This window comes from Carcharodon carcharias, assembly GCF_017639515.1.
Source record: "Carcharodon carcharias isolate sCarCar2 chromosome 13 unlocalized genomic scaffold, sCarCar2.pri SUPER_13_unloc_6, whole genome shotgun sequence".
In the NCBI taxonomy this organism is placed as follows: Eukaryota; Metazoa; Chordata; class Chondrichthyes; order Lamniformes; family Lamnidae; genus Carcharodon; species Carcharodon carcharias.
In genome coordinates this window covers 188,067-206,862 of record NW_024470550.1, presented here as the reverse complement: position 1 = coordinate 206,862, position 18,796 = coordinate 188,067, and the positions used below count along the sequence as shown (strand labels likewise).

The 18,796-nt window shown below is 43.7% G+C and overlaps 1 protein-coding gene and 1 non-coding gene across 2 annotated transcripts in view; both read left to right on the top strand.

The window, feature by feature from the left end:
• Positions 1-18,796, top strand: part of LOC121273409 (protein piccolo-like) — a 66,152-nt gene that overhangs the window by 7,152 nt on the left and 40,204 nt on the right. Inside the window, exon 2 of the mRNA XM_041180592.1 lies at positions 16,878-16,971. Within this exon, the coding sequence (XP_041036526.1) occupies positions 16,878-16,971 (94 nt within the window). The remainder of the gene's footprint in view (positions 1-16,877; positions 16,972-18,796) is intronic.
• LOC121273410 lies at positions 47-148 on the top strand. Its single transcript, XR_005942017.1, has one exon. It is a non-coding gene; the product is annotated as a U6 spliceosomal RNA (small nuclear RNA).

The following is an 18,796-nucleotide window of genomic DNA, read 5'->3' as shown; positions in this document are numbered from 1 at the left end:
TGGAGAGAGAGATAGAGAGAGATGAGAAGCCATTAAAAAGCTCACTTTGGCAGCAGATATATTTAAAAAAATTGCAAAGATATAAAGAAGATTAGCATGTCCCCTGCTGTAGGATGACTTGCAAATTCGTGAAATATTGAGTGTCCTGCAGTCAGCATCATGGTGAAGCAGTCTGGGAAGAGTCTCCTGCAGTTTGCATCATGGTGAAGCAGTCTAGGAAGAGCATCCTGTAGTCAGCATCACGGTGAAGCAGTCTAGGAAGAGTGTCCTGCAGTCTGCATCGCGGTGAAGCAGTCTGGGAAGAATGTCCCGCAGTCTGCATCGCGGTGAAGCAGTCTGGGAAGAGTGTCCCGCAGTCTGCATCATGGTGAAGCAGTCTGGGAAGAGTGTCCCGCAGTCTGCAACGCTGTGAAGCAGTCTGGGAAGAGTGTCCTGAAATTTGCATCATGGTGAAGCAGTCTGGGAAGAGTGTCCCACAATTTGCATCATGGTGAAGCCATCTGGGAAGAGCGTACTGCAGTCAGCATCATGGTGAAGCAGTCCGGGAAGAGCGTCCTGCAGTCAGCATCGCGGTGAAGCAGTCTAGGAAGAGTGTCCTGCAATTTGCATCATGGTGAAGCAGTCTAGGAAGAGTGTCCCACAATTTGCATCATGGTGAAGCAGTCTGGGAAGAGCATACTGCAGTCAGCATCGCGGTGAAGCAGTCTGGGAAGAGTGTCCTGCAGTCAGCATCGCAGTGAAGCAGTCTGGGAAGAGTGTCCTGCAGTCAATTCTTGTTGAAAATAACAAGAGTGACATCACAAGACAGCGTGAGAGAGCGACATAGAGCTCAGAAACAGCACGAGTGTGGAGAAGCTTCAAAAGGTGATGTTGGCACAAAGGTGAGAGCTGATTGGTGAGTAGTGGGTAAATGTTTTTCTCCAGTTTTTTCTCCAGTTTAAAATAGATTAAGCTAAGGAAGGGTAATAGTTCTAGATTTTTATTTAAAGTACATAAACAATTTAACTTTTTTTTTTACAGTATTTAACTTAACGTAAGAGATTTTTTTCAACTAGAGGCATGGCAGGGCAGCTCAGTCCCGTGTTAAGTACCGCCTGCAACATGTTGGAAGTCCTAGACCCTTCTTGTACTCTGACTGACCACGTGTGCAGGAAGTGCCACCAGCTGCAGCTACTTGAGCTCTGAGTTTTGGTGCTTGAGCGGCAGCTGGAGGCACTGAGGTGTATCCGTGAGGCTGACAGTTTTGTGGATAGCACATTTTTAGACGTGGTCACCCCACAGCTTATGGAAGTGCAGACAGAGAGGGAATGGGTGACCATCATTCAGCAGAAAGGTGTCAGGCAGGTAGACAGGAAATCCCCAGGGTGCATCTCGCTCGAGAACCATTTCTCTGTGTTTGAAAATGGTGAGAGTGACGGTTCCTCTGGGGAGTGCAGCCACGCTCATGGCACTGTGAGTGGCTCAGCTGCACTGGGGGGGGCAGGAAAAAGAGGGGAAGAGCAATAGTGGTAGGAGACTCAATAGTAAGGGGAACAGACAGGCGTTTCTGCGGCCGTAGACATGACTCCAGGATGGTATGTTGCCTCCCTGGTGCCAGGGTCAAGGATGTCACTGAACGGCTGCAGGGCATTCTAAAGGGGGAGGGCAAACAGACAGAGATCATGGTACATACTGGTACCAACGACATAGGTAGAAAGAGGGATGAAGTCCTGCAAGCAGAATTTAAGGAGCTAAAAAGCAGATTAATAAACAGGACCTCAAAGGTAGTAATCTCTGGATTACTTCTGGTGCCACATGCTGGTGAGTATAGGAATAGGAGGTTTGTCCAGATGAATGCGTGACTGGATAGATGGTGCAAGAGGGAGGGCTTTAGATTTCTGGAACATTGGGATTGTTTCTGGGGCGGTGGGACCTGTACAAGGTGAACAGATGGCACCTGAACCAGAATGGGACCAATATCCTTGCGGGGAGGTTTGCTAGTGCTGTTGGGGAAGGTTTAAACTAACTTGGCAGGGGGATGGGATCCTGAGAGGAGGTTCAGCACGGGGAGATGCACAGCCAAAATTAGAAGAGAGACCAAGTGAGTCTGGAAGGCATAGAAATCAAAGGCCAGTTAAGGCACAACGGAGTTTGGCAAGGTTGGATGATATTTATTTTAATGCAAGGAGTCTGACAAATAAGGCAGATGAGTTGAGGGCACAAATTAAAACATGGAAATATGATGTCATTGCTGTCACAGTGACATGGTTGAGAGATGGGCAGGATTGGCATCTCAATATTCCAGCGTATAGGGTCTTCAGGCGAGACAGGGAAGGAGGTAGAAGAGGAGGGGGTATTGCAATATTGATCAAAGAATCAATTACAGCAGTAAGGAGGGATGACATCTTAGAAGGCTCCTCAAATGAGGCCATATGGGTAGAACTTAAAAACAAAAAAGGAGCAATCACATTGCTGGGAGTGTACTATAGGCCTCAAAATAGTCAGAGTGGAATAAAAGAGCAGATATGTAGGCAAATTTCAGGGAAGTGTAAATATAATAGGGTAACAATAGCAGGGGGATTTCAGCTTCACAGAATTACAGAATCACACGCTGCAGAAGGGGCCCTTCAGCCCATTGAGCTTGTACTGACATGTGAGATACACCTGACCTACCTACCTAATCCCATTTACCAGCTCTTGGCCCATAGCCTTGAATGTTATGACATGCCAAGTGCTCATCCAGGTGCTTTTTAAAGGATGTGAGGCAACCCGCCTCCACCACCCTCCCAGGCAGTGCATTCCAGACTGTCACCACCCTCTGGGTAAAAAAATTTTTCCTCACATCTCCCCTAAACCTCCTGCCTCTCACCTTGAACTTATGTCCCCTTGTGACTGACCCTTCAACTAAGGGGAACAACTGCTCCTTATCCACCCTGTGCATGCCCCTCATAATCTTGTACACCTCGATCAGGTTGCCCCCTCAGTCTTCTCTGCTCCAACGAAAACAACCCAAGTCTATCCAACCTCTCTTCAAAACTTAAATGTTTCATCCCAGGCAACATCCTGGTGAATCTCCTCTGCACCCCCTCTAGTTCCATCACATCCTGCCTCCAATGTGGCGACCAGAACTGTACACAGTACTCCAGCTGTGGCCTCACTAAAGTTCTATACAACTCCAACATGATTTCCCTACTTTTCTAATCTATGCCTCGATTGATAAAGGCAAGTGTCCCAAATGCCTTTTTCACCACCACACTAACATGCCCCTCTGCCTTCAGAGATCTGTGGACACACACTCCAAGTTCCCGTTGTTCCTCAGAACTTCCTAGTGTCATGCCATTCATTGAATACTTCCTTGTCAAATTACTCCTTCCAAAGTGTATCACCCAAGACTTTTCAGGTTAAATTCCATCTGCCCATTTGACCATCCCATTTATATCTTCCTGTAGCCCAAGACACTCAACCTCACTGTTAACCACCTGGCCAATCTTTGTCTCATCCACAAACTTACTAATCCTACCCCCCACATAGTCATCTATGTTGTTTAAATAAATGACAAATAGGGTACCCAGCACAGCACAGATCCCTGTGGTATGCCACTGGACACACGCTTCCAGTCACTAAAGCATTCTTCTGTCATCACCCTACGTCTCCTACAACTAAGCCAATTTTGAATCCACCTCATCAAATTACCCTGTATCCCATGTGCATTTGCCTTCTTTATAAGTCTCCCATGTGGGACCTTGTCAAAGGCTTTGCTGAAATCCATATAAACTACATCAACTGCATTACCCTCATCTACACACCTGGTCACCTCCTCAACAAAGTTAATCACATTTGTTAGGCACGACCTCCCTCTGACAAAGCCATGCTGATTATTCCTGATTAAACCTTGCCTCTCCAAGTGTTGATAGATTCTCTCCTTCAGAATTTTCTCCAATAGTTTCCCTACCACTGATGTGAGACTCACTGATCTGTAGTTCCCTGGCTTCTCTCTACAATCCTTCTTAAATAGGAGAACCACATTAGCTGTTCTCCAGTCCTCTGGCACCTCCCCCGTGGCCAGAGAGGAATTAAAAATTTGGGTCAGAGCCCCTGCGATCTCCTCCCTTGCCTCCTTAACTGTCTGGGACACAAATCATCCAGACCCAGAGATTTGTCCACTTTTGAGCCTCTCAAACATCTCCAATACCTTGTCACTCCCTATATCAATTTGCTTAAGAACCTCGCAGCCTCTCTCCCCAAGTTTGATACCTTCATCCTAATTCTCTTGGGTGAAGATGGATGTGAAGTATTCATTTAACACTCTAGTGATGTCCTCTGGCTCCACCCATAGATTGCCTGCTTGGTCCCTTATGGACTGTACCCTTTCCCTGGTTATCCTCTTCCCATTGATATAGACTATTTTGGGATTTTCCAAACTTTTACCAGCCAGAGCTTTCTCATATCCCCCCTTTGCTCTCCTAACAGCTTTTTAAAGCTCCACCCTGCACCTTCTGTACTCCACTAATGCCTCCGCTGATTTGCTTCCCTTGTACCTGCTAAAAGCTTCTCTTTTCCTCCTCATCATAACGTGAATATCTCTGGTCATCCATGGTTCTCTGGGCTTGTTACTCCTTCCTCTCACCCTAGAGGGAACATGTTGAGCCTCTACCCTCCCCATTTCCTTTTTGAGAACCCCCCCCACCTCCAACCCCCCCACACTGCTCCTCTGTAGATTTCCCCACAAGTACCTGTTCCCAGTCTACCTTGGCCAGATCCTGCCTTATTTTACTAAAATCCACTCTCACCAAATCCAAAACATTTTTTGCATTTCGATTTCTTTGTCCATGCCAAACTTAAACTGTACCATGTTGTGGTCGCTATCGCTAAAGTGCTCCCCCACCACCACCTCAGCCACCTGTCCGGCTTCATGCCCCAGAATTAGGTCCAGCAATGCGCCGTACCTTGTTGGACCCTCTACATTTTGATCTAAAATGTTCTGCTGTACATATTTCAAGAACTCCACTCCATCCAAGCCCTTAACACTATGTCTGTCCCAATTAATATTGGGAAAGTTGAAATCACCTAATATAATTACCCTATTGTTAATGTTTTTACACACCTCTGCATATTTGCTCCTCAATTTCCCATTGACTATCTGCGGGGTCTATGATAAACACTTAACAATGTGGCTGCCCCTTTTTTATTCCTAAACTCTACCCACAAAGCTTCATTCGGTACAAAAATAAAAATACCTGGAAAAACTCAGCAGGTCTGACAGCATCTGCGGAGAGGAACACAATTAACGTTTCGAGTCCGTAAGACTCTTCAACAGAACTAAGGAAAAAAAGAAAAGAGGTGAAATATAAGCTGGTTTAAGGGGGGGGGGGTGGAACAAGTAGAGCTGGATAGAGGGCCAATGATAGGTGGAGATAGCAAAAGATGTCATAGACAAAAGGACAAAGAGGTGTTGACAGTGGTGATATTATCTAAGGAATGTGATAATAGGTGACATTAAGGGTAGAAAGCAGGACGAGCAAGGTACAGATAGACCTAGTGGGGGTGGGGTGGGGTGAAGGAATCGAAATAGGCTAAAAGGTAGAGATAAAACAATGGATGGAAATACATTTAAAAATAATGAAAATAGGTGGGAAAAGAAAAATCTATATTGGAAAAAAGGGGGATTGGAAAGGGGGTGGGGATAGAGCAGAGAGTTCATGATCTAAAATTGTTGAACTCAATATTCAGTCCGGAAGGCTGTAAAGTGCCTAGTCGGAAGATGAGGTGCTGTTCCTCCAGTTTGCATTGAGCTTCACTGGAACATTGCAGCAGGCCAAGGATGCCCCCTCCAAGATATCATCTCTCCTTACTGCAGTAACTGACTCCGTAACTAATAATGCAATGCCTCTTCCTCTTTTACCCCCTCCTCTGTCTCGCCTGAAGATTCTATATCCTGGAATGTTGAGCTGCCAATCTTACCCCTCCCTCAACCACATCTCAGTAATGGCTACTATATCACAATTCCACATGTCAATCCTCACCCTTAACTCATCCGTTTTACCTGTAATACTCCTGGCATTAAAGCAAAGGCCATCCAGTCTTGCCTTACTCCCTTGAAATTTGATGCAACTGTATTTCCTCTGACTTGATTGTTTTACTGTATGATGATGTGTCCCTAATCTGCTAACATTCTGTGTCCCCTCCCCCTGCCGAATTAGTTTAAACTCCTCCCAACAGCACTAGCAAACCCGCCCATAAGGATGTTAGTCCCGCTCTGGTTCAGATGTAGACCGTCCCACTGTACAGATCCCACCTTCCCCAGAAACGGTCCCAGTGATCCAGGAATCTAAAACCGTCCCTCCTGCACCAACTCTTAAACCACATATTCATCTGCGCTATTCTCCTATTTCTGAGCTCGCTAGCACGTGGCACTGGGAGTAATCCAGAGATTACAACCCAAGAGGTCTTGCTTTTTAGTCTACTGCCTAACTCCCTGAATTCTTGATGCAAGACCTCATCCCTCTTTCTACCTATGTCATTGGTACCAACATGTACCATGATCTCTGCCTTATTACCCTCCCCTTTCAGGACACCCTGCAGCCGTTCAGTGATATCCCAGACCCTGGAATCAGGGAGGCAACGTACCATCCTGAAGTCATTTTGACGGCTACAGTAGCACCTATGTGTTCCCCTGACTATAGAATCCCCTATTACTATTGCTCTTCCTCCCCTCCTGTACAGACAGGCTGCTTATAGTGCCAGAAGCTTGGCTCTGTCCACACTCCCTGGGGGAACCAGTGCCCTCATCAGCCTCCAAAACGGAATACTGATTTGCGAGTGGGACCCAGGGGACTCCTGAACTACCTGCCTGTTTCTCTTGGACTGCCTTATGGTCACCCATTCCCTTCTTTCCTCAAGTCTCTTCAGCTGCGGTGTGATCACCTCTCTAAATGTGCTATCCACGATGCTCTCAGACTCGCAGATGCTCCACAGTGTCCCCAGCCGCCGTTCCAGCTGTGAAACTCCAGCTTCCAGGAGCTGCAGCTGGACACACTTCCTGCACACATGCTGGTCCCGGGCTGGAAGTGTTCCCGGCTTCCCACATGGAGCACGAGAAGCACACCATGGCTTTGAGCTCTCCTGCCATGGCTTATCCCTTTAAATTAAACTTTTTAAATCAATTATGGTAGAGCCCTTCTTTCCTGATCCTCATTACTATAGAATTTACAAACTATAAACCATAAAAAAACCTTAAATTATAAGTGGTAAAAGTAGTAAATACTTACCCAACCTTACCCACTACTTACCAGTCATTCCCTTCCCTTGTAGCCTCTCCTGCTGCAGCAGGGCAAGACCACTCTCTGAAGATTTAAGATGTTGGATAGCAAAGAAAAAATGCAAAGAGCACCTCTTCCCCTCTGCACTGAATTCCCACTGTGCACCAAATTGCCAATACCCACACTCACTCTGGCTGTGTCTCACTCAGGATGAGCTCTCTCCCCTGTTTGTGTGCAAGCGAAACTTCCCCAACATTAATTGGGTTAGTCATAGTGTGATAGTTTTGGAGGGAATGGAATTCTTAAAATGCATCCAGGAGAGCTTTTTAAGCCAGTACATAGAATGATCTACAAGGGAGGGGATGGTCCTGGACTTAATTTTAGGAAATGAAGCTGGGCATTTGGTAGAGGTATCAGTGGGGGAACATTTTGCAAACAGTGATCATAACTCTGTTAGATTCAAGTTTGTTATGGAAAAGGACAAGGATGGGCCAGAAATCAGAGTTCTAAATTGGGGGAAGACCAATTTTAATAAGATCAGATATGATTTAGCCAGAGTGGACTGGGGGCAGCTACTTTTAGGTAAATCTGCATCAGAGCAGTGGGACTCATTCAGGAGGGAAATAGGGAGAGTACAGGGCCAACATATTCTAGTAAAGCCAAAGGGTAGGACCAACAAATCCAGGGAACCCTGGATGTCGAGGGATATACAGGATTGGATAAAGAGAAAAAGGGTGGCAGGTGCTGAGGGCTCAAAAGAGCGGAAGCCCTGGAGGAGTATAGAATGTGTAGGGGGGAACTGTGTAGGGGGGAACTGGAGGAGTATAGGATGTGTAGGGGGGAACTGTGTAGGGGGGAACTGGAGGAGTATAGGATGTGTAGGAGGAGCATAGGATGTGTAGGGGGAACTGTGTAGAGGGGAACTGGAGGAGTATAGGATGTGTAGGAGGAGCATAGGATGCGTAGGGGGAACTGTGTAGAGGGGAACTGGAGGAGTATAGGATGTGTAGGGGGGAACTGTGTAGGGGGGAACTGGAGGAGTATAGGATGTGTCGGAGGAGCATAGGATGTGTAGGGGGAACTGTGTAGAGGGGAACTGGAGGAGTATAGGATGTGTAGGGGGGAACTTAAAAAGGAAATTTGGAGAGCAAAAAGGGAGCATGAAAAAACATTGGCAGGTAAAATAAAGGAAAAACCATAGTTATTTTACGAGTACATTAAGAGTAAGAGGGTAACTAGGGAAAGAGTCAGGCCCATTAAGGACCATAGTGGTAATTTGTGTGTGGAGCCGGAAGATGTAGGTAGGGTTCTAAATGAATACTTTGTGTCAGTGTTCACAAGTGAGAGGGACGACATGGGTATGAAAATCAGGCAGAAGGACTGTGATATAATTAAAGAAATTAGCATAGAAAGGGAAGAGGTTCTAAGTGGTCTGACTGGCTTAAAAGTAGATAAATCTCCAGGCCCAGATGAAACGTATCTCAGGCTGTTGAATGAGGCAAGGGAGGAGATAGCAGGGGCGCTGGCAATAATTTTCAATACCTGCCTGGCCACAGGAGAGGTGCCAGAGGACTGGAGGACAGCCAATGTGATACCGTTATTCAAGAAGGGAGGAAGGGATAAACCAGGGAACTACAGGCCCATCAGCCTAACCTCAGTGGTGGGGAAACTATTGGAAGAAATTCTGAGGGACAGAATTAATCAACACTTGGAGAAGCAGGGATTAATCAAGGACAGTCTATATGGTTTTGTTTAGGAGACGTCATGTTTGACCAATTTGATTGAATTTTTCAAAGAGGTGACCAGGTGTGTAGATGAGGGCAATGCATTTGATGTAGTCTACTTGGGCTTCAGCAAGGCTTTTGATAAGGTCCCACAAGGGACCTAGAGATAAGCCAGGGAACTACAGACCAGTGAGTCTCACGTCAGTGGTAGGGAAACTATTGGAGAAAATTCTGAAGGAGAGAATCTATCTCCACTTGGAGAGGCAAGGTTTGATCAGGGATAGTCAGCATGGCTTTGTCAGAGGGAGGTCATGCCTAACAAATTTGACTGAATTTGTTGAGGAGGTGACCAGGTGTGTAGATGAGGGTAGTGCAGTTGATGTAGTTTATATGGATTTCAGCAAAGTCTTTGACAAGGTCCCACATGGGAGACTTATAAAGAAGGGAAATGCACATGGGATACAGCGTAATTTGATGAGGTAGATTCAGAATTGGCTTAGTTGTAGGAGACAGACAGTGATGACAGAAGGATGCTTTAGTGACTGGAAGCCAGTGTTCAGTGGAATACCACAGGGATCTGTACTGGGTCCCCTATTATTCATCATTTATATAAACGACATAGATGACTATGTGGGGTGTAGGATTAGTAAGTTTGTGGATGACACAAAGTTTGGCCGGGTGGTTAACAGTGAGGTTGAGTGTCTTGGGCTACAGGAAGATATAGACGGGATGGTCAAATGGGCAGATAAGTGGCAGATGGAATTTAACCCTGAAAAGTGTGAAGTGATACACTTTGAAAGGAATAATTTGACAAGGAAGTATTCAATGAACGGCATGACACTAGGAAGTTCTGAGGAACAAAGGGACTTTGGCATGTGTGTCCATAGATCTCTGAAGGCAAAGGGGCATGTTAGTGGGGTGATGAAAAAGGCATTTGGGACACTTGCCTTTATCAATCGAGACACCGATTACAAAAGTAGGGAGGTCATGTTGGAGCTGTATAGAACCTTGGTGAGGCCACAGTTGGAGTACTGTGTGCAGTTCTGGTCGCCACATTATAGGAAGAATGTGATGGAACTGGAGGGGGTGCAGAGGAGGTTCACCAGGATGTTGCCTTGGATAAACATTTAAGTTATGAAGAAAGGTTGGATAGACTTGAGTGGTTTTCGTTGGAGTAGAGAAGAGTGAGGGGTGACCTGATCGAGGTGTACAAGATTATGAGAGGCATGGACAGGGTGGATAGGGAGCAGACCTTGTTCCCCTCAGTTGAAGGTCAGTCATGAGGGAACACAAGTTCAAGGTGAGGGGCAGGATGTTTATGGGGGATGTGAGGAAAAACTTTTTTACCCAGATGGTGATGATGGTCTGGAATGCGTTGCCTGGGAGGGTGGTGGAGGCGGGTTGCCTCACATCCTTTAAAAATGTGGAGAGACAGACGAAAGACCATGACAGAGTACGGAGAGAGATGAGAAGCCATTAAAGAGCACAGAGAGAGTTACAAAAGACAATTAAAGAGCACAGAGAGAGAAATGAGGATCCATTAAAGAGAACGAAGAGAGAGAAGAAAGATCCATAAAGACTGAGGAGAGAGAGATGAGAGTCCATTAAAGAGCATGGAGAGAGAGAAAGAGGTGAGAACCCATTAAAGAGTGCGAAGAGGGAGAGACAAGGGACCATTAAAGAGCATGGAGAGTGAGACAAAAGTCCATTTAAGTGTGTGAAGAGAGAGAGATGAAAGTCCATTAAATAGCGCAGAGACAAAGATGAGAGACCATTAAAGCGTGCAGAGAGAGAGAAAGACAAGAGACCATTAAAGAGCGTAGAGAGAGAGACAAGGGACTATTAAAGAGTCCGGAGAGAGACGAGAGCCCATTAAAGAGCATGGAGAGAGAGAGAGACGAAAGGCCATTAAAGCATGCTGAGAGGAAAATGAAAGACCATTAAGAGCACAGAGAGAGAGAGATCAAAGTCCATTAAAGAACGTGGAGAATGAGATGAGAGTCCATTAAAGCATGCGGAGAGAGAGACGATAGTCCATTAAAGAACGTGGAGAGAGAGAGGAGAGAGCATTGAAGAGCATGGAGAGAGAGAGAGAGACAAGAGTCCGTTAAAGAGCAGTGAGAGAGACAAAAGTCCATTAAAGAGCGGGGGGAGAGAGAGAGACGAGAGTCCATTTAAGAGCGGGGAGAGAGAGAGAGATGAGGGTCCATTAAAGAGTATGGAGAGAGAGATGAGACTCAATTAAGGAGCACGGAGAGGAAGTTGAGTGTACATTAAAGAGCGTGGAGAGAGAGACATAAGTTCATTATAGAGCGTGGAGAGACAGATGAGAGGACATTAAAGAACGCAGAGAGAGAGAGATGAAAGACCATTAAAGAGCACGGAGAGAGAGAGAGAGACACGAGACTATTAAAGAGTGTGGCGAGACAGAAAAGAGTCCATTAAAAAGCATGGATAGAGAGAGATGAGCACATTAAAGAGATTGGAGAGAGAGATGAGAGAGCATTAAAGAGTCAGAGAGAGAGACGAGGAACCATTAAAGAGTGTGGAGGGAGAGAGACGAGATTGCATTAAAGCACATGGAGAGAGAGATAAGAGTCCATTAAAGAGTGAGAAGAAAGAGGTGAGAGTTCATTAAAGAGTTTAGAGAGAGAGATGAGGATCCATTAAAGAGCATGGAGAGAGACGGGGGCCAATTAAGGAGCGTGGAGAGGGAGATGAGTATCCATTAAAGAGCGTGGAGAGAGAAAGTCGAGAAGGCATTAAAGAGCATGGAGAGAGGGTCAAGGGAGCATTAAAGAGCATGGAAAGAGAGATGAGAGAGCATTAAAGCACGTAGAGAGAGAGAGAGACAAAAGAGCATTAAAGAGCATAAATAGAGAGAGCATTAAAGAGCATAAAGAGAGAGATCAAAGTCCATTAAAGAATGTGGAGAATAAGAGGAGATTCCATTAAAGAGTGCAGCAAGACAGGCGAAAGTCCATTAAAGAGCACAGAGAGAGAGACGAAAGTTCATTAAAGATCGCGGAGGGAGAGACAAGAGACCATTAAAGAACGTGGAGAGAGAGACAAGGGACCATTAAGGAGCACAGAGAGACACTGAAGAAGACATTAAAGAGTGTGGAGAGAGAGACAAAATTTCATTAACGAGCGCAGCAAGAGAGACTAGAGTCCATTAAAAAGTGCAGAGCGAGATGATAGAGTATTAAAGAGCGCAGAAAGAGGGACAAAAGACCATTAAAGAGCACAGAGAGGGAGATAAGAGAGCATCAAATAGCGTGGAGAGACAAGAGATGAGAGCCCATTAAAGAGCGTGAAGAAGGAGACGAGAGAGCATTAAACAGCATGGAGAGAGAGAGACAAAATTGCATTAATAAGCGCAGAAAGAGAGATGAAAATCCATTAAAGAGCATGGAGAAAGAGAGAGAGAGAGACGAAAGTCCATTAAAGAATGCAGAGACAGAAATGAGAGAGCATTAAAGAGCGCAGAGAAAGAGACGAGAGTCCATTAAAGAACGTGGAGAGGAAGACGAGAGAGCATTAAAGAGCATGGAGAGAGAGAGATGAAATTTCATTAACAAGCACGGAAAGAGAGATGAAAATCCATTAAAGAGCATGGAGAAAGAGAGAGAGAAAGACGAGAGTCCATTAAAGAGTGCAGAGACAGAAACGAGAGAGCATTAAAGAGCGCGGAGAGAGACAAAACACTATTTAAGAGCGCAGAGAGGGAGACAAGAGAGCATCAAAGAGCGCAGAGAAAGAGACAAAAGTCCATTTAAAGAGTTTAGAGAGGGAGACAAGACAGCATTAAAAAGCGTGGAGAGACGAAATTTCATTAACGAGCACAGAAAGAGAGCCGAGAGTCCATTAAAGAGCTCAGAGAGAGAGACGAAACACCATTAAAGAGTGCAGAGAGAGAGACGAAACACCATTAAAGAGCGCGGAGAGGGAGACAAGAGAGCATCAAAGAGCGCAGAGAAAGAGACAAAAGTCAGTTAAAGAATGTGGAGAGGGAGACGAGAGAGCATTAAGGAGTGTGGAGAGAGAGACGAAATTTCATTAACGAGCGCAGCAAGAGAGACGAGAGTCCATTAAAGAATGCAGAGACAGAAACGAGAGAGCATTAAAGAGCGCGGAGAGAGAGACGAAACACCATTAAAGTGCACGGAGAGGGAGACGAGAGAGCATCAAAGAGCACAGAGAAAGAGAAGAAAGTCCATTAAAGAGCGTGGAGAGGGAGACGAGAGAGCATTAAAGAGCATAGAGAGAGCGACAAAATTTCATTAACGAGCGCAGAAAGAGAGATGAGAGTCCATTAAAGAGCATGGAGAGAGAGATGAATCACCATTAAAGAGCGTAGAGAGAGAGACAAAACACCATTAAAGAGCGCGGAGAGGGAGACAAAATTTCATTAACAAGCTCAGGGAGAGAGACAAGAGTCCATTAAAGAGTGCAGAGAGAAAGACAAGAGAGCATTAGGGTGCAGAGAGAGAGATGAAAGACCATTAAAAAGTGTGGCGAGGTAGACGAGAGAGCATTAAAGAGTGCAGAGGGAGAGATGAAAGTATATTAAATAGCGTGGAGAGAGAGACGAAATTTCATTAACAAGCGCAGTGTGAGAGACAAGAGTCCATTAAAAACGTGGAGAGAGAGGGAGAGATGAGAGTCCATTAAAAACATGGAGAGAGAGACTAATGTCCATTAACGAGCGTAGGGAGAGTGACGAGAGAGCATTAAAGAGGGCGGAGAGATAAGAGTCTATTAAAGAACGTAGAGAGAGAGACGAAATTTCATTGATGAGTGCAGTGAGAAAGACGAGAGTCCATTAAAGAGTGCGGAGAGAGAACGAGAGAGCGAGAGACGAGAGTCCATTAAAGAATGCGGAGAGAGAAAGACGAGAGTCCATTAAAAATGTGGAGAGAGACTAATGTCCATTAAAGAGCATAGAGAGAGTGACGAGAGAGCATTAAAGAAAGAGCATGGAGAGAGAATTGACAGAGGGTTAAAGCGCATGGAGGGAGAGAGAGAGATGAGAGGACATTAAAGAGCTTGGAGAGAGAGTTGAGAGAGCGTTAAGGAGTGCAGAGAAAGAGACAAGAGACAAGAGTCCATTAAAGAGTATGGAGAGAGAGAGAGAAATGAGACTCCATTAAAGACCACAGAGAGGGGGATGAGAGACCATTATAGAGCATGGAGAGAGAGATGAAAGTCCATTATAGAGCGTGGAGAGAGAGGAGAAACCATTAAAGAGTGTGGAGAGCAAGGCGAGAGGCCATTAAAGAGCGCAGAGAAAGAGAGACGAGAGACCATTAAAGACGGCATAGAGAGAGAGAGAGAGATGAGAGATCTTAATAGAAGTGGCTGCAGAGATAGTGGACACATTGGTTGTAATCTTCCAAAATTCCCCAGATTCTGGAAAGGTCCCAGTGGATTAGAAAACCCCAAATGTTTTCACTATTCAAGAAAGGAGGGAGACAGAATGGAGGAAACTATAGCCCAGTTTGTCCAACTGCTGTTATTGGTAAAACGCTGTAAACAATTATTAAGAAAGTGTTAGTTGGGCAAAGCAGAGTCAACATGGTTTTGTGAACAGGAAATCCTGTTTGGAAAAGATTATTTGAGTTCTTTGAGGATGTAACAAGCAGGGTTCACAAAGGGGAACCAGTAGATGTAGTGTATTTACATTTCCAAAAGGTATTCGATAAGGTGTCACATAAAAGGTTACTATACAAGATAAGAGCTCATGCTTTTGGGGGTGATATATCAGCATGAATAGTAGATTAGGTAACTAACAGGAAACAGCGAGTCAGAATAAATGGGTCATTTTCTACTTGGCAAACTGTAACTAGTGGAGTGCCCCAGGGTTCCGTGCTAGGGCCTCAATTATTTACAATTCATATTAATTACTTTGATGAATGCATTGACTGTATTCTAGCCAAATTTCAAAGATTGGCTGGGTCATTGAATGTATTCAAGGCTGAGTTGTACAGATTTTTGATCTACAAGTAGTCAAGGCTTCTTGAGGACAGGCAGGAAAGTGAAGTCGAGGCCACAATCCGATCAGCCATGATCTTATTGAATGGTGGAGCAAGCTTGAGAGGCCAAATGCCTACTCTAACTCCTATTTCTTATGAGCATACGCTCTCTCAATCACCGATGACGTGGTTGTCAACTCATCTATTTTCCTCGTTCCAGTTAGCTCTCATGGGTAAAATTCAAGCCACTGTCATACATCGTGTAGGTCCAGATGGTGTAAAGTGGTCACTGATTATTAGCATAGAGGATAGAAGGAAATGCAAATATCAATATAATATTACATGGGTTTAAATTTATTTGTTACAAATGTGAAATCAAATTCTAATAAATATTTTAGCAGAGATCGAATTACCAAAGCATTAATTAACGAGGTTGGAAATGAATGCAGGCCAAGAACTTGGATATTGATGCTAACAGTTTGCGTTCATCAACCTTTCAGCAGAAATACTTTGAAACAGTAATATTTTTGGCAAGGGTAAGAATTTATTTGGTACTAAAATATTGAGCTCTCTGCATTCTCAGTTTTTAACAGAAATGCTTAAGGAAAATTGAAATAACTTGGGTTAATCATTGCAGAATTTTAAATCGAGAAATTATTTATTAAGTGATTGAACAGTAAATTTTAAAATAATTCCAAGACAAGTACAATATATGTTACTATTTCTGGATGGATGTTTGAAGTGAAAAATGTCAGTAGAGATCTCATTCTATTCCATATATAGATGGCACCAGATGTATGGTTGCATTCTCATTGGTTAAGAAAAATTCAAGCCTGTTCCTTTCATATCGATGATCTTTGTGAGAGATGCAAGAGACTAAAAGAAGATTTGATGAGGCTGAGTACAGTGATTATCATGCATCACTTTCCCATCCATGATAAAACATTGATGTACAAAACCTTCACTTACAGAGTGAGAGATTTTTACTGAGCCAGGTGCTAAAGGGCTCACATGGGCAACATGATTAAATTACCCTTTAATTTCACAAACTGCTCCTGGGAAAATGTTACCAGTACCTTGTCTCTGATGATCAGACATATATGTTCTGTCACCCAAAATATACAGCCTTAGGACAGCAGTGTACCAAACCAAATGGTTCCATTTAAGCCACAGTATATCTGCATCGGTATTTTAATTTAATTGTCATAACATAATAACAGATAGGAATTTTATCTGCAATATTTAGTTGAAAGCTTTTGCAAGCTATAAGCAGTGCAAAGTGTTTGAACTGAAGGATTCTTATACATATTCTTTTACATAAGCCTAAAGAGAAACAAAAGTACTTAACAATTGAAAATCCGCTGTTCTGTGAGCAAGCCTTACACAGAAATTAACTTAATACATCCTAATCTACCCCAGTTCTAGACAGAAAGGAATCATATCTCTTACGTGGAACTTAAACAGAATTGCCTACGTATAAGGTCATCTTGCCCGTTAAGGCAGCATATTTTCCATGCAACTCAAATTTATATTTGTATAGTAGGGGTTAAATGCACAGGCATATTATACTGTGCTTCAACCAAGTTTCACATGGCAGTGCCCACTACAATAACAGCTTCTATCCATGTCACCTTTAATGTAGGAAAATAGCCATGGTGCCATACTTAAACACTAGCGATAGGAATTTAAACACTAGCAATAGTGTAAAAAGCTTTTTATCGCATCCATTTTATTTAGGGTTGCTCTTTATGTAAAATAAGTGCCAATTTTGAAATTTTGGGTAAGCAAAATCTAAGAAATAAACTGCTCTCAGATTTTCTCAAAAAAACTGAAATTGCAGACATGTATATCTTATTTCCATGACCACTTTTGTCTTTAAATAAAACATATCCAATTGATAGCCTCTGGTTTATTTAATAATGCATTGTGTCTTATAACAGTGTAGAGAACAAGCGCAGAACTAAGCATGTGCAGAAGAGCATCAACCCAGAATGGAATCAAACTGTGATTTACAAAAGCATCTCGATGGAGCAGGTAATACTTGAATATAACATTGCATTGAAGACAACATGATTGACAGACAAAATGTTCCTTTGGACAAATAAGATGCAGCAGGAAAGCGACCAACTCTTTGGAATAGTGCAACACTAAAATTAGCAGAATAAATTGTGGAAAGAATTGAAATGTGTAATAGCTCATAGAAATCTGCACAAGCCATCTTGAGCTTTGTTTGCTGGTTTATTATTATTGCATGAGTTGAATATGGTGAAAGGGAATTATTGAATCTGGAAACTTGAACTGGTATACAGTTGCATGCCTGATCTTTTCAATCACATTTCTCATCACATTCTGCTACAATTATTTACACCTTTGAAAAAAAAGTTACCATCATACATGCAATTCCCTATATAATTCCACCTATAGTTTTCACAGTCACAGATGGAACTGACAATGATCATTCAGATAAGTGACTTCCTAATTAGTTTTTTAGGTCTGTCAATATTTAAGCACTGTCATTTTTTTTGTATTGGAAGAAAGGATGAAGAGTGAAGTTTTGACCTTGCACCCTCACGTATTTACATCTTAATGTTTTAACATATGTAAACAAATACTTTTGACTTTCACAGAAGTAAGATGGAACATGTTCAGCTGTTATGTTAAACTTGCTTCAAATCTTGGTTCAATCACACTTGGAGTATTTTGTGCAGTCCTTGCTGCCATTTTATATAAAGGATAGAGAGGCAGCGGAGACCGTGCAAAAAAAGCTGTAGAAGGGTAATACTGTGAGATTATATCAGGAAGGGACAAACTGGTTGCATCTCCTTTCTCTTGAAAAGAAAATACCAAGGGGCGACAGAATAGAGGTGTGTTAAAACTATGAAATGTTTTGATAGAGTAGATACAGAGATAGTGGACAGAACTAAATGTCAGTGGCATGGGTCCTCGAGAAGGACCCAGAAGTGGGCAGCATGGGCATTGGGGGTGGAAGTAGCCAGCGGAGTGCATATACAAGGCAGATGCCCAGTTAGAAGATGAAGGCAGGGGCCCAGTGAATCAGGTGTCAGGGGATGGGCAGGTAGGCCCATGTCATCGGGTGATGTGAGGGCAGGTGCTGGAGCCATTTATAAATAACAGCTAGACCTTACTGTAGAGTGAAGAAGACTGTAAGATAGCTGTGGGAACTGCTGAGGGGTTTGACCTTGTGACTCCTCAAGACATATCATCTCTGTTCTGTCCCTGAACACCATTCCAAATCTCTGCTGCCTTGAAGAATCATCAAACCACCACCCACTGTAAGCAGAACACTAACAACGAATTTCCAGAGCCCAAAATGTCAGAGTCCAGTGAGGGTTGTTTCAGGAGGGGCTACAGTTTAGGCAGGTTCAGCTAGCTGAAGCAGGATTTGCAGAATTCTTTTAAAGTTGATGGTGATGCAATAAGACGATAAAAACAAAAAACTGCGGATGCTGTAAATCCAAAACAAAAACAGAATTACCTGGAAAAACTCAGCAGGTCTGGCAGCATCGGCGGAGAAGAAAAGAGTTGACCCTTCAACAGAACTGAGTAATATTAGGAGAGGGGTGAAATATAAGCTGGTTTAAGGTGGGGGGAGGGGGGAAGATGGGGGGAGAGAAGTGGGGGGGTGGTTGTAGGGACAACAAGCAGTGATAGGAGCAGATAATCAAAAGACTTCACAGACAAAAGATCAAAGAGGTGTTCAAGGTGGTGAAATTATCTAAACAAATGTGCTAATTAAGAATAGATGGCAGGAAACACACAAGATAAAGCTCTAGTGGGGGTAGGGTGGAAAGACTAACAGGGCATAAAAGGTATAGATTTAAAAATAATGGAAATAGGT